This window comes from Podarcis pityusensis (assembly GCF_964106645.2).
Source record: "Podarcis pityusensis genome assembly, chromosome: 12".
In the NCBI taxonomy this organism is placed as follows: domain Eukaryota; kingdom Metazoa; phylum Chordata; class Lepidosauria; order Squamata; family Lacertidae; genus Podarcis; species Podarcis pityusensis.
The window spans coordinates 23091418-23106166 of NC_138037.1; the positions used below are offsets into that span (position 1 = coordinate 23091418).

The following is a 14749-nucleotide window of genomic DNA, read 5'->3' on the forward strand; positions in this document are numbered from 1 at the left end:
GGGAAAGCTTTACTTCCCCTTCTCTCTCCAAATAACACATTACCACCTACCATTTGGATATTAAAAAGTCATAGTAACTAATTAAAAATAAAGGTATTCATTCTGCAAGCTCAGAGGAGTAAGATGTGATATATCTTTACTACATGCAGAAGAGGTGTGCCGACTGTGGAAACATTTATTGATAGAATTCAGTATCTGAACCAAATCGTGAACTGGATGCACTTAAATATAACCAGAAGAACTAGCTATGAAAGTAGGTAGTGCAGTGGGCAAGGGTAATTCTATAAAAGATCTATATTCAAAATAATATTTGGCATATTGGCTTTCTTTCTGCTGAGAAATAGTACATAAAGTGCCACTAGAAAATGACACAAATGTCTAGCTGAATGCTGAGGTACAAAGTATATAATGGACTGTAAACCTGCTTTCCTGATAAGGACAATAAAAACAATAAACAAATCAACATCAAGGGAATAATGCATGTTATAATATAAACACAATACTGTAACCCAAGATTACAACTACCCAATCTTAAAAACTGAACATTACACAAGAATATGTTTTAAACATGGATGAATGAATTTTCACATTTATTTACAAATTCAGCAATAACATTTGTAAAGACAGGAAACAACTTGGCATGGTCTATATGAATCATTTAGTTTATTTAAAAGTGAAGTAAATACTCCCAATGCTGTATGCATTTGGCTGGCATGATATATTCCCATAGCTTATTCACCTCAAATTTAGAGAGGTGGGGAAGTACCTTAGATTGGCTTCCTGCAAAATTACAGATCAAAAGTAAATACTTTCAAAAAAGCTCAAAGCAAAATAAATGAAAAGTAAACTAGAGGACAGGCACAAGAGGGAGACACATTGAGATGCTTCATGTGTAATGCCAAACCACATCTTGGCAGTACATGAATGAGCTCTGTACTCAGGTACTCTGCTTCTTTGTTTGATCAAACCATAGTTTGCCATTATATCCAAACTGGCAAACTAGGACTGCAATCCTAATTGAAGTAGAATACACAATGGAGGATAGACAGAGAGGGGAAGTGGATGGGCACAGGGCTTCTTCCCATAGCTCCAAAGCATGGGAAGAACTCATATGGGTATAATTTCCAGCTGTTGGTGTTACATGTGAACCAAACCAGACAGAAGGCAATCCGTTAATATTAACAGATTTGTTTTGCCACGTCAACATATAAATGATAAACTAAGAATTAGATATCAATATCAGCTTCAGTGCTCAAGAATTCAAATTCCATCAGCATTAATTTAAGAAACACTAGTGAGAGAAATCTATTCATCTGCTCAAAACAATTTATGATTGTCCATATTATGCTTGATGCATAAACCGCTATCTCAACAGATTCTACCAACTTCAGCAATTCCTATAGAAACTGTATTTGAAGACGCTGAGCACTCTTTCAGAACTAAAGAGAAAAGGCTATTAGAGACTTCTACTGACACTTTTAGGGGACACGGGTGGCTCTGTGGGTAAAACCTCAGCGCCTAGGACATGCCGATCGCATGGTCGGCGGTTCAAATCCCCGCGGCGGGGTGCGCTCCCGTTGCTCGGTCCCAGCGCCTGCCAACCTAGCAGTTCGAAAGCACCCCTGGGTGCAAGTAGATAAATAGGGACCGCTTACTAGCGGGAAGGTAAACGCCGTTTCTGTGTGCTGCTCTGGTGCCGGTTCGCCGGAGCAGCTTCGTCACGCTGGCCACGTGACCCGGAAGTGTCTGCGGACAGCACTGGCTCCCGGCCTCTAGAGTGAGATGAGCGCACAACCCTAGAGTCTGTCAAGACTGGCCCGTACGGGCAGGGGTACCTTTACCTTTACTGACACTTTAGAATTAAAGAATGCCAGTTTTTAAGCTGGAAAAGAATTAGTGCAGGTAAACACAATCTATATGTGAGAGTGCCAAACATTTGCAATTGCAATAATATACGACAAAAAGAATAATTATGTTAACACTTTCCATATACTCTGTTACACAAACCTTAAGTATCAGAAGATAAATTCCATCCCCAAAGTAACTAGAGAATCACATTTCCACAATCCTAATTGAAAGGAGATTTCAGTCTCCAGTATTATTCTTAAATATATATAGAACAGTAACTCTAAATATGGCAGTTGTAGAAGTTCAGGGCTGAGATATAGTGACTATTCCAAGGTCACCATATACCGTATTTTTCGCCCCATAGGACGCACCGAGTTTTTTTGGGGGGGGGGAATAAAGGGGGGAAAATTATTTCCCCCCGAGGCGCGGGGGCTGGCGCGGGGGAAGCCTGAGCTTCCCCCGACCCCAGCCCCCAGAACAGGCTGCCGCCCCAAGCCTTGCGCGCCTGGCGGAATGCACCGCCGGGCGCGCGAGGCTTGCGGACATCTGCCCGAAGCAGGGGGCAGGCTCCGCAGCTCACCCCCTGCTTGGGCTGCAGGCTGCCGCCCCAAGCCTTGTGCGCCCGGCGGGACCTCCTGCCGGGCACGCGAGGCTTGCGGATAGCTTCCTGAAGCCTGGAGAGCGAGAGGGGTCGGTGCGCACCGACGCCTCTCGCTCTCCAGGCTTCAGCGAAAGCCTGCATTCGCCCCATAGGACGCACACACATTTCCCCTTCATTTTTGGAGGGGAAAAAGTGCGTCCTATAGGGCGAAAAATACGGTAAACTTCATAGTTGAATGTGGGTTTACACTTGGGTCTCCTCCGTGCCAGCTCTGCAGCACTCGAAGCACTACGGCACCCTGCCATGCAAACCTAGCTACACTTGATTTCAAAAAGTGTAGACACAGACACACAGTAATCACTTTCCATATCTTGAAGCTACTCCATGATAAAAAAAGTTATGTGCTAATTATCCAGCATACAGTTATACAAGTTCATAGGAGAAATTAAAATAGGATTTTCTTTCTCTCAAATACACAGAATTGTTGCAGGCAGTGCTATTTTTCTAGAAAAAGAGGCGCCAGAACTCACCACAAATCCCTCCCTCGTTCTCTTATAATGGCAGTAGTGCCCACCTGAGAGATGCTGGTGAGTTCCAGTTGAAAAAAAGCCCTGGTTGCAGGTTTGGTTCAGACATTATTCTGATTGATTATCAAACCATGTTTCAGTGATTAGAACACATCCTAGCTTTGTGTGCTCCTCATTACCACTTCTCCCTGCCCATGCATATTTCCCCTCCCTTTGTGGCAATTTAACCAGAAGAATTTCAAGGCTAAAGAAGCAATCAAAGGAGACCTATAATTTATGAGTTTCTCTAGCTTTCTTTACTCAACATCTTATATCATGATGTTGTAACTGGTATATAGTTACTACTGACCACCACTGGTTCTCAAACTAAACTATGGAAACTAGGTGTATATCCCAGTTTAATTTAGCATCATTTTATTGCTTGAGAGCAAACTTTTGTTAGCAGTAGCTGTGGTTATGCTGGTTCAGATACCCCAATGAATCACAGTCATTGCTAAACAGCGAAAGGCAGGGAAAGAAGTAAATGAGTCCAAAGGGGAACAGGGAGTAGCATTCCCAACCGCCGAAGCACAATTTGGTAAATACAGTAGCAGGATATCTGAATGCCACAGTCTAGGCAAATGTTGCAAACTGTGATTTGAGGAGCCAAAACACTTAACTGTGTTGCTACATCCAATGTAACAACACAGTTACATAATAGCCAGTAGTAGTAGAAATAATAAATAATGGTTTTCTAGACATATATTCCAGAGGACTAGCTATGTTACTCGGTTTTAGCAAAAGCAATTTCTGCCAGCACGCTTTTTTGTAGTACTGTATGCTTTCTGTGACTAGACTTCATCATGTGCAGACTATATTGCAGTGATGTAGCCTCAAAGTTAAGGGACATGAGTGGCGATGTGGTCTAAACCACTGAGCCTTGGGCTTGCTTATCAAAAGGTCGGTGGTTCAAATCCCCGCAGTGGGATGAGCTCCCGTTGCTCAGTCCCAGCTCCTGCCAACCTAGCAGTTCGAAAGCACGCCTAGATATGGGAAGTGCAAGTATATTAATAGGTACCGCTCCGGCAGGAAGATAAACGGCGTTTCCATGCGCTGCTCTGGTTTCACCAGAAGCGGCTTAGTCATGTTGGCCACATGACCCGGAAAAACTGTCTGCGAAAGCGGACAAACACCGGCTCCCTCAGCCTGTAAAGCGAGATGAGCACCGCAACCTGAGAGTCGTTCGTGACTGGACTTAACTGTCAGGGGTCCCTTTATCTTTACCTTTAACCTCAAAGTTGTGGAAACAACTGAAGCCACTGCAGGATTTCAACAGGAAGGTGAGAAGTAATAGGTCAGGATTCACCTAACACACCCTGTCAGTGAAAGTCCTTGTCCTGCACACATGCACAAAAAATTGGCTCTGGGGAGGTCAGGAGAACACCCAGAACAGTGTGGGGACTGTTTGTAATAGCATGACACTGAATTCCACCCATAGACTTCTGATCAGTCTGTTGCAGCAGAACTGTGTTCCCTACAATCTCTTCCTATGGAAGGGCAATTTAATCAGAATCATCTCAAGGCTTATGAATTATGGGTCTCCCTAGCTTTTCCTACCCAAGTGCATTACGATTCTGCTCCAAAGATAAAATATAAAAACTACAGCTAGTTGTAGTGCTAGCAAAATGGCAGAGCATGATACTCAAGTGTCACTACCCCAGATACTTCCCTTGGACTATGTGGAAGACAGGAATGTTGGCAAGTAGTTGTATGAAAAGGGGGCTCTGGCAGCTCCTCCTCCTCCTGGAATTCTTTCCCTAGGCCACTGCTCTACATACCATCCCTGCATATACATATCAGCTGAAGCACACTGAAATCAAACAAAACCAAGCAAGAAAACTCAAGCCACACATTCCAAAAACTCAGACATACCTAATATCTCAATTTCTATTACAAATTAATATTGGAATGGCTCCTGGTTCTATGTTCATAATTCCCAACATAAATTTGAATGACTGAATAATTTGGGGTGGAGGAGATAAGACTCACTCTTACTCTAAAAATGTAGTGTCTTAGGGTAAAGCGTACATTAGATGTGCATTAAGTCATTTGGAAAGTCCAGCACATCATCGAAGGAAAGGTCACCAAGTTAACCTAAATACAGACAGCTGAGTGCGAACTAAGAACATAACTGACCCACCGAGCCATTTCCAACTGAGATCAGCAGAGGAAAAGTCTGTAGACTGTTCCTCTACAGTCTAGGAAGAGGCATACAGCAGGCATAGGAAGAGACTTCTTTTCCAGCAGTGATGCCATAACCACTGCAGAGCTTTCATCTCCAACTTCAGTATGTTGTGAGTCCCAGCTGTGCTTTAAATGTCTGCTTGCCCTTACCTGTTCTCAGTAGAAGAACACTCAGGGGCAGCCCTGTCTCATAGTCGAAGGACAGGCTGTTGTTCTACAGTTCAATCAGTTTGTCACAAAGGTTAGCATGAAGCTCACCCTGTGCTATCTTCCCAGTGTTCAGCAATCCTGCACGCTGCCTATATCTCATAGGACAGAACATCCAGGTTTTTCACCAACCTGAAAGGGTCACATGAACTCTCAAAAGGCCATCAGACTACAACTATTAAGTCTAGTTTATTTCCTACCAACTACTAGCTCATTACAGAATAACCATACTTAACTGGCTCAGAGAAGCATGTTATGGGGTTTTGTCAAGCTTCTGAAAAACAGCAGTAGCAGTAAGCTGCTGTCTTGTTTCCATTTATAGTGTACAGCATATTTGAATTTGAGTAGAGGAACTATGCCTCCTACCACAATGCAGCTCCCTCCTATGCACGCAGCTGGCAGGCATAGTAAACCTTGTATGTGGTGGCATAAGGGTGGGAAACATAAAGTACAAGTAACCACACAAATACAATCTATTCTGTGTGGCTCAGTTTTCCTTTCCAATGCTATGTAAGATCCCTTTCAAAGCACAGAACCCACAGAACTATGCAAGCCTAATTACATGGAGCCACAGTATTTTGAGAGCTATCTTAGAATAAGAAATGACACCAGAAAACATATTGGCCTAGGAAACATTTCAGCAGTTTCAGGCCTGGTAAATCTAATTTAAGACCAATAGAAAAGGAAACTATGGCAATGAGTTGCCACATGCTGATTTGGGCTTCTTTTGGCAGCTTATGGACTTTGTGGTTCTGTGGGGAGATACCTTTTCTAACGATTCCAGGAGTCATACATTATTTTAGGCATTTGGAAGCATAAGGAGAAATTCCAAGCACACATTTTGGTTGCCTGGGAAAGATTATATTTAGTAACTTCTGTGGTCTTCAGATTGCTATAAAACAAAGTATTTTTTAAACACGATGCTAGAGAAGGCATTTTTAAGCTCTCTCTTTTGTAGACCATCATTTAGTTTGGCTACGACTTCTCCCTTTGCAGTGTGACTAGCTGACAAAGACAAATTCATTTTTTAAAAAAATGTAAATTCATTTTACATCATTCCTTTATTTTTGATAATTGAATTTTGGAGTTACTAGATTTTAGTTTCTTTCAATAAAAATTTGAAACTATATTATAATGTTAATTATCCGTATCATGACATTTTAAATTTATCTTTAAAATTACAATAAGAATTAACCATGATATATGTTTGTATAACATGTACACAGTTCAACATGTCACAATTAAAAAGCACTATCAAATATACCTTGATAATATCCAGCTTGGCCAATGGAGTGCTACACCAGTGACCTCCCCCCAGGGCGCAAGCCTGGGGCTGTGTATATAGAGGTCCTGGGCTGCCCAGACAACAAGACCCCCCTCTTGGCCTTGCTGGTGTGTTCCAAAGGAAAGCAGAACAGTATGTTTGGCACCAGCTTGGCTGCAGGAGTTGCTGGAAGGAGGCAAGGCAGTGGAGGTTTAGGATCAGAGTTTTCCTTCTCCTTGATGGGTTACCTTCCCAGGTTAATGAGCCCCATCTGCATCTCACTTCCCTCTATAGCACATGCATAAACCACCTTCTTGACCACTGGACCAACTACTGGTTTCATCCACTTACTCAACCAGATCCCGTCATCGCATGCAGGGGAAGACCTTGATTCACTGAGGGTTGAGACCAATCGGCAACCCTCACCTGATTTAGTGAGCCAGTCAAATCCATTTCCCAGGGTATGGCCACTGTCACATGCTGGCAGCTTCTAGGAGCCACAGGTGAGAGCTGAGTGCAGGGTGGGGACCAAAGGTGGCCAAACTACTCCAGAAGGAGCACAACATGTCCCCCACCAGAGGTACCATCCCTCCTGTCACACCTGAAATGTGCTCTAAGGGTTTGGAAAGTGTAGCTGATGCAGAATGGTGTGGAAAGATTGCTTCCAGGTACATTTTACAAAGATCATGTCATTCCCTTTTGTTTAATCTCATTGGCTCCCAATTTGTTTCCAGGAACAATTCATGGAAATAGTTATTATATGGGGCTTGGGCACCAAGTCCACCGTTCTGAATGACTTTGTATACAGAGGTTATGCTTTAGTGGAAGGGGGGTGATGGCATAGATGGAGCAAGACTCCCCAATTTGACCTATGGAAAAGCTTTTGGGCATGTCAGAATCCCAGAAACAGTTCGTTCCTTGAGTCAGAGTTGGTTTGAGGAGGAAAGGAATCATGGAAAGAATATAAAGTTCTATAGCTTCCCAGAGTTGTATCGATCGCATTAGTTGCTGTTCAGACCTGATCAATTCCCTCTCACTGAACCAACAGTACAGTTTATACCTTCTTAACACCATGCTCAACCGGTCATTTGCTTATTGCAGCAGCCACCATACCCACAACCTGGGGGGAGTTCCTCCCACTGGTACTGGAGATCCAACACCGCCAGTTACCTTGTTGGCACCTTGGACCAAATTATAATGGATTCCATCACTGCCCTGCATACAGAAAAGTCAAGTATTGCAGATATTAAGAAGAAACAATTCAACAATGAATATACCACTTATCAAAGAATGTGCTCATCTTTATAAGACTTCCCCCGCCCTCAAGAAAGCATTACAGCCTATTGCTGTGAACCTCCCTGAGAACTATGGATGAAGGGTGGCATACAAATTTAATAAAGTAAAATATCATTACTGCAATAAATAAATACAATGATTTGAAAAGGCAAACTTCTAGCTAATGCCAATAGCAAGAACATATAGCAAAACCATATATATAGCATGACACCTAAATTAGATATTCAGATGTTTATTATGATCAACAGGTCAAAAAGACAAAATACAAAATTGCAGCCTCATTGAAACAAACTGTTTAAAACCTGACAGTCTAAGAACAAGAAATATGATGCCATTCAGATATTTTGCCACCTGCTCCGTAATAAGATCAACTAGGAAGCTGTCATATAAAAGGATATACAATACATTCTCTAAGCTCCTGATAAAAACTACAGTAAAAGAACACATAAGACTGTTTCGGTCTTTGTGTGGTTACATGGACAGCCTCTATCTTTAAATGAAAGCTCTCTAGCAATTCTGCCATCTAAACTCTTTGAAGAATTAATATTAAAATGGACCAATAAAATACTCTTCTGTACTGAGGCATTGGTACTGACACACCATTATTAGAAGCAGATGAAGCCAGGACCAATGACGTACAGTAGATGTTCCCCTAGCTAATAGATGTAGCTCTTGCCCGCCTATATATTTATTCTCTATTCAACTACTAATTCCAGTGATAGCAGAAAACAGGAGAAAAACCAACAGCAGTTTTTTCCACTTAACTCGCTTTTCCAGAAAGATACAAAGCAGCACCTGACAGACCAGAGAGTTGGAAGAGGTAAAGGAGCAAATTTGAAGCCATTAATGAATTGAGTATGTCCATGCCAAGCTACTTAATGAGCTAAAACTGACTTCCAAATTAAAAGCAGCACCAGCAACACATTTAGGTATAGTTCTAAGAAAGGAAGACTGAATTCCTTCCAAAGAAAAGTTGAGTCCTGGAAACAAGATTGAGGCTCCAAACAAAATCTGGGTCACAACTTTTTGCAGCCTACATGCATATGGTTGCTGGAACAAATTTACTTCCTTTTGTGTAGAAAAATCCAATTAATGTTATTATTGTATGCTTTGCTTTGACCTTTGCTAATTTGTCCTGCACTTCCTAACTGGTAGTTTCATGAAACAAGATCCCAAGATACTTATCCATACCCATGGCTGAAGTTAACTTGGCCTTCCCTTTTGGAAAGACCATTAACTTTTGACTTCTCATAGTTAATATTTGTTTCAATAACAATCTGCAATAATTTGCAAGTCATCTAAGTCCCAAGTGGGTTTGCAAGGCTAAAACAGCATCATCTGCATATAATAAAATGTAAACAGCTGAATTATACACATTGCACCATAAATTTCACCTAAAACTCTTAAGAACAATCCTCCATTAAAAAAACAACCCCAAAAACAACAGCTATGAGATGAGAGCAAATCAGCTATGATACTACCATTAATTATAATAAAGAATAAACGGTGACCCAAATGTAAATAGCCATCCCTATAAAGCCAGCTAGTTCATCAATCAATGAAAGAAATTGACACAACAAATCTATGTGCGCTGTTTCACAGACAAAAGGGAGACCAAGAGGACTTCAAAGGTATCTCCATTCCCCCGCCCAAAAAACCCCAGCATCAAAATGTCACTTCAGCATACAAAGACATACCCCAAACATAATATCAACTGGTGGGCTCTTTCCCCTTCTAAAGGCACCAATTTTCTAGCCAGTGGAATGTAACAGGGAGATCTTAAGTCCTACTGTAAATCCTTAAAGACCTTCTGGCACATCTAACACAAGGTATTTGCTACTGGACAATGAATTCTTCATTCTATCTGTAGCATTAATATTTTCTTCAGTGCAATACAAAGAGAGGCATTTCACAGCAACCAGTTTTAAATAAGGAAAAAAATGTTATAGTATCATTTTGGTTGGTTGCTCTTTCAGTCAGTTTTATTCTGTTCACATACTGCATGTTGTCTTCATACAGTGCAGATCAGCTTGGCAGCTCTTCCAAAGAGCTGGAAATGCTTGTTGAACAAGTGTAGCAAGGAGTTCCCCACCCACGTTTTCATTATGACTTGAAGAAGGATACACACTAAAATGAACAGTTCATTAATGTCTGCTCCTCCACTGCAACACAGCATAGGCTTTTAACTGTAAAACATGTCTCTCATGTTTGCAATTATGGAAGAATCATGACATTTTCAAAACTTAAATTCATCTATCAAGGGATTTTGAAATTTTGTAAACCGAAATTAAATAAAACAGATTTCTTTGCAATTGCTACTGTTAAGAACAAATTGTTTACTTTAAAAACTGAGCTCTCAGGCTATAATCATTTAAAATGGTTTAGAAACTACCCAACAGACAAGCAGGCTCGAGCAATGTTCTATATAAGGGGACCTGCAAGAACATTTGGCAGTGTGCAGTGCTTCTGTTAAGGGCTCCAGCCAGCCAGCTATGCCCTTTTCCAGGATATTCTATATCCAATTCCTCTCCACCCCCCGTTTTGCATTACTCCTCCTCAAAAAGGCACTCTTCTGTGACCACTGAGCATACTTTACTGGCAATTGGCTCCTTTTGGATTCCCCCATATGCATGGATGATGCCACAAGGAACTACACTCCAGGAATGAACTCCCTATTAGGTTCTATTATTCTATGCTGTTAGCTTTAGTAACATATTAAAATATCCATACATCAATTTAAAATACAACTGAGTATCACGAATACGCCCCTCCCTGCAAAAGTGGAAAAAACTGATTAGTAGTCAATAACTTGGTGTGACAAATGCACAAGTATATTCAAACTGCTCAGAAAGGTGGGGGGAATGTAACTAGAATCCCAAGATAAAAACTTCTTCATATTATGTATGGCCTAGAGACATGGTGAGGGAGGCAAAACCAAGAGCCTTGGTCAATAATCTTGAGAAAGCCTCTAATTTTTGGCCTTCTACCCTCTTATAAGATGGAAACGTCAACACACAGCTACTGTGCCTCTTTCTGCATCATTGGGATAATGAGGGTTATCTATGGCTGGAAGCCAAAGAGCCCTTGTACTAAGGCACTTGCACACATGTACAGAGAAGCTGTTGATTTTAAGGGCAATCCTAACCATAAGAAATAAATTATATTGAATTCAATGAAGGTTACTCCCACTGGGATTAGAATTGCAGCCTAAATATTTGAGAAGAGAGTTTCCACTGTGCAAATTTCTCCCATCCAACTGGTGTGTCTAGTTCAGGCTGGCCTACACACAGGTCCTTTGTATTTCTTGCTCTGAGTCTGAAGGAAACAGTTTTCGGTTGTTGAATGGGGAGGAGGAAGGATTGTATTATTTTGTTTTAGTGTGTTGACTCATTGTTTGTAGTTTTTATTCTGAGTAGAGGTCTCAAAAGTTGGAAGTGGCCCAGGCCTCTCTAGACCTCTGAGAGGACCAGTCCAGAAGTACTAATGAAAGAGGAGTCTATTATGCCAGTCACTTTCCCTCCTCTGACTCAGAGAACTCCAACTCAGAAGTCTTAACAGAACCACAGACTCTCCCAATCTGTCAAGGCAGGCTGGATGAGGCACCTTGTCTCACTTAAGGTGAAACCAGTAACTCAGATAGAGCTGCAGCTTCTATTAAGTCTGAAAACCTGCCATGCTCAGGCAACATTTAATCTCTACTGTTATGGAGTCTCTAGCCTGAGTTTTGCATTGAGTTATCCAGGGTGCCAAAGAATCTTGAAACCCTTGCATTGCCATAACCCAGAGACTTTACCCTGCCTTGACTTCTTACTCTGGTGGCCTAAACCGGATTTTTTGCCTTGATTCAGAACCCCTGTACTCTCAAAGCTATTGCCTGGAACAAAACTGGCACCCTCACTTTCACTATGTCTGTCTGCAGAAACATAGTACTTGTTAGTTGCAGATTGGATTAAAGTGAATCTAATTTAAAAGTATGTTAGCCGCATTCTTTTCCACTATAGGATCGTTCTACCTACAACAAATCTATGGGCAGCTTATCACTCTTCATGCACTACAGAAGTCATATTTATGACTGATACAACTTGAAACTACTCAGATTGACTGGAATTTTATAGATTTATTTGCTAATTACATTTTATGAAATACAATTTCAGGATTGTGCCCCATCCCACATCACAGGCAAGAAGCTGAGCCAAGTTCAATGTATACCTTTCTGAATCCTAGCAAATATGGCCAAGTTGGAAAAGCAGAGACGTTTCCCGAACAAATAGTTCACAAAACAAGGTAACACTGAACATAGGCTTGGAATATCCAGACAGAGTCTACTCTCCTCTTATGAAGGTTTGAGTTATATCTGCTGCTTTAGTTCTATGCAATGGAAAACAAATAACTTAAAGCAATTATAAATTTGGTATTGTGAGCCAAAAATTTGCAAGTATTCACTTACCAACACTGAATCAACCTTCTTCCCTAAACTATCTAAAATCAAAGTATAAGAAGAACAAGTCAACAGGGATGCAATTAGTCTTTAGTGATTTATTTTTTACAATTTACTGAGATTGCAAATTTCCATATGAATGATAATAGCATCTTGTATGTAATTACAATGCAGAAAAGACTGCAAGTACCACCAAAAGATCAGCCAACAACTTCTAGCTAGCTTTCTTCAACAGAAGTGAAATGGGTACATGAAAGATTGCAATAAGAAGATATGCAGAAACTGATATTTTTAAGAACTAGTATGCTACTCGTATAGTCAAATGAAAACCAGCTTCACTATTATATGACAAAATCTATAATAAAATCAATTGCATGCAAGAAACCCTACTCTAATCCCCTTTCCCCGCAACTTGAAACAAGGACACTGGTAGAATGAAATGTAAGGAACAAAAAGGAGAGTTCCTCCACTAGGTCTTGTTATCGCTGAATCAACATGCACACAGTATTAATATAGCTGTTTCCCACACTGAAGAAACCAAACATCCGCATACATTTAATGATTACTGATTAAACATTTCGAAGGTGCTAACACAATAAAAGCAGATGTGTTATGTAACAGATCCACTTACTTTTTTCTCTTTCTCATGGTGCTTATCCTGAGAGTGAGAGGAAGAATCACTTAAACTTTGATCATATGACCTATTAGATGCCTGTTTGCTCTTTTTCTAAAAAGAGAAAATATATATACATATATATATATATATTCATGAAATGAATATACGAAAAGCCATCTACACCATGTCTGACAAGCACCTTATCAATCAAAACACAAATTCATAACTCCAGAGCTAGCCAAAACACTCATAATCTAAACAAAGCTGTTCTGAGGAGTATGAAAAGACAAGAATAAAAAGCCTGCTATCTTCACTGCCACTATTTGTAAAGAGGTACCTTTAATAAAGTCAGTATCATAAGATTAAAAGCATTATTTTGCTGAATTTGCATATATTAAGACAAGCTTATGTGAGGAATGAATAAACAGCACCTTAAATAAACAGCACCTATTAGTAGTTCCTAGCCTAAAGAATTAGCAACTTCTATTCATTTGCTCATTGAAGCTGACAGTTAAACAGCTAAAGAGCAGCTGCTTCAGAATCAACCCATTTCAGAATCAACAGTATTTCGAGGTAATCATACCTTTAAAAAAGTAGCAATATTTAAAGAGTCAATCCAAGTATTAAAACATTTCCCAAGAAGCAGAATTTATATTAGACTTGTATTTTTTTATTATCTATGCAGTATTTATTTGCATAGTGCTTAAAAATAACAAATAAATGCTTCAACAACTGTAGCCTCAATAATCCTCAATATAATTCTGGCACATTACTTACTTGGTACTTTTATAGTGCTGAAGAAAGTAATGCACAATTCAATTTTTTCTATGCATTAAAAACCAGAAAATGCAAGTTTGAGTACACTGGAGAATTCTGCAACCATTCAATTAATGCTCTCTTTCTTACTTGGGTAACACATTTTTCCGTGGACTTTCTGCCATGCATGAATTTTATTGTTTCAAGGTATCATGTCACTGACAGGAGAAAAGTGGGGATTTATAAAATACTGCAGAACAACAGGTGTTTAAATATATGAATTGAGAGTTCTTGGGGAAAACTGTGTCTTTCATTATTAGAAGCCCAACCACTTAAAAAGCCCCATCCTGTACTTTTTCAGGCATCATTCCATAACAAGGAAAGCCACAGAAATTTGAAAAATTGTAATGATTCTACGGCGACTACTGATCTATACAGAGGTTATGAGAGCTACAAGTGCAAAGATGTCTGAGGCAGATAGTGCTGCTAAGAGGTGAAGTTTTACACCTAATAGATCACTTGGTCTGGATGGCGTCCACTTGCGAGTTCTCAAAGAACTCAAATGTGAAATTGTTGATATTCTAACAAAAATATATACCGTATTTTTCGCTCTAGAAGACGCACCAGACCACAAGACGCACCTAGTTTTTGGAGGAGCAAAACAAGAAAAAAAATATTCTGAATCTCAGAAGCCAGAACAGCAAGAGGGATCTCTGCACAGTGAAAGCAGCAATCCCTCTTGCTGTTCTGGCTTCTGGGATAGCTGTGCAGCCTGCATTCACTCCATAAGATGCACACACATTTCCCCTTACTTTTTAGGAGGGAAAAAGTGAGTCTTATAGAGCAAAAAATACGGTAACTTGTCCCTGAGAACTAGAAAGCAGCCAGTGTGCACCAATTTCTAAAAAGGGAACTGAGAGAATCCTGGAAATTACAGGCCAAATAGCTTAACGCTTATCCCAAGAAAAATGGT

At 40.4% G+C, this 14749-nt stretch overlaps 1 protein-coding gene across 6 annotated transcripts in view; it reads right to left on the bottom strand.

The window, feature by feature from the left end:
- The window catches only part of MLLT10 (MLLT10 histone lysine methyltransferase DOT1L cofactor), a 109633-nt gene that overhangs the window by 60795 nt on the left and 34089 nt on the right, over positions 1 to 14749 (bottom strand). For 4 of the 6 annotated variants that reach the window (XM_080974388.1, XM_080974387.1, XM_080974390.1 and 1 more), the window contains one exon: positions 13036 to 13131. The exons of the other annotated variants lie outside the window; for them this stretch is intronic. In XM_080974388.1, the coding sequence (XP_080830514.1) occupies positions 13036 to 13131 (96 nt within the window). The remainder of the gene's footprint in view (positions 1 to 13035; positions 13132 to 14749) is intronic. 6 annotated transcript variants of the gene reach the window in all.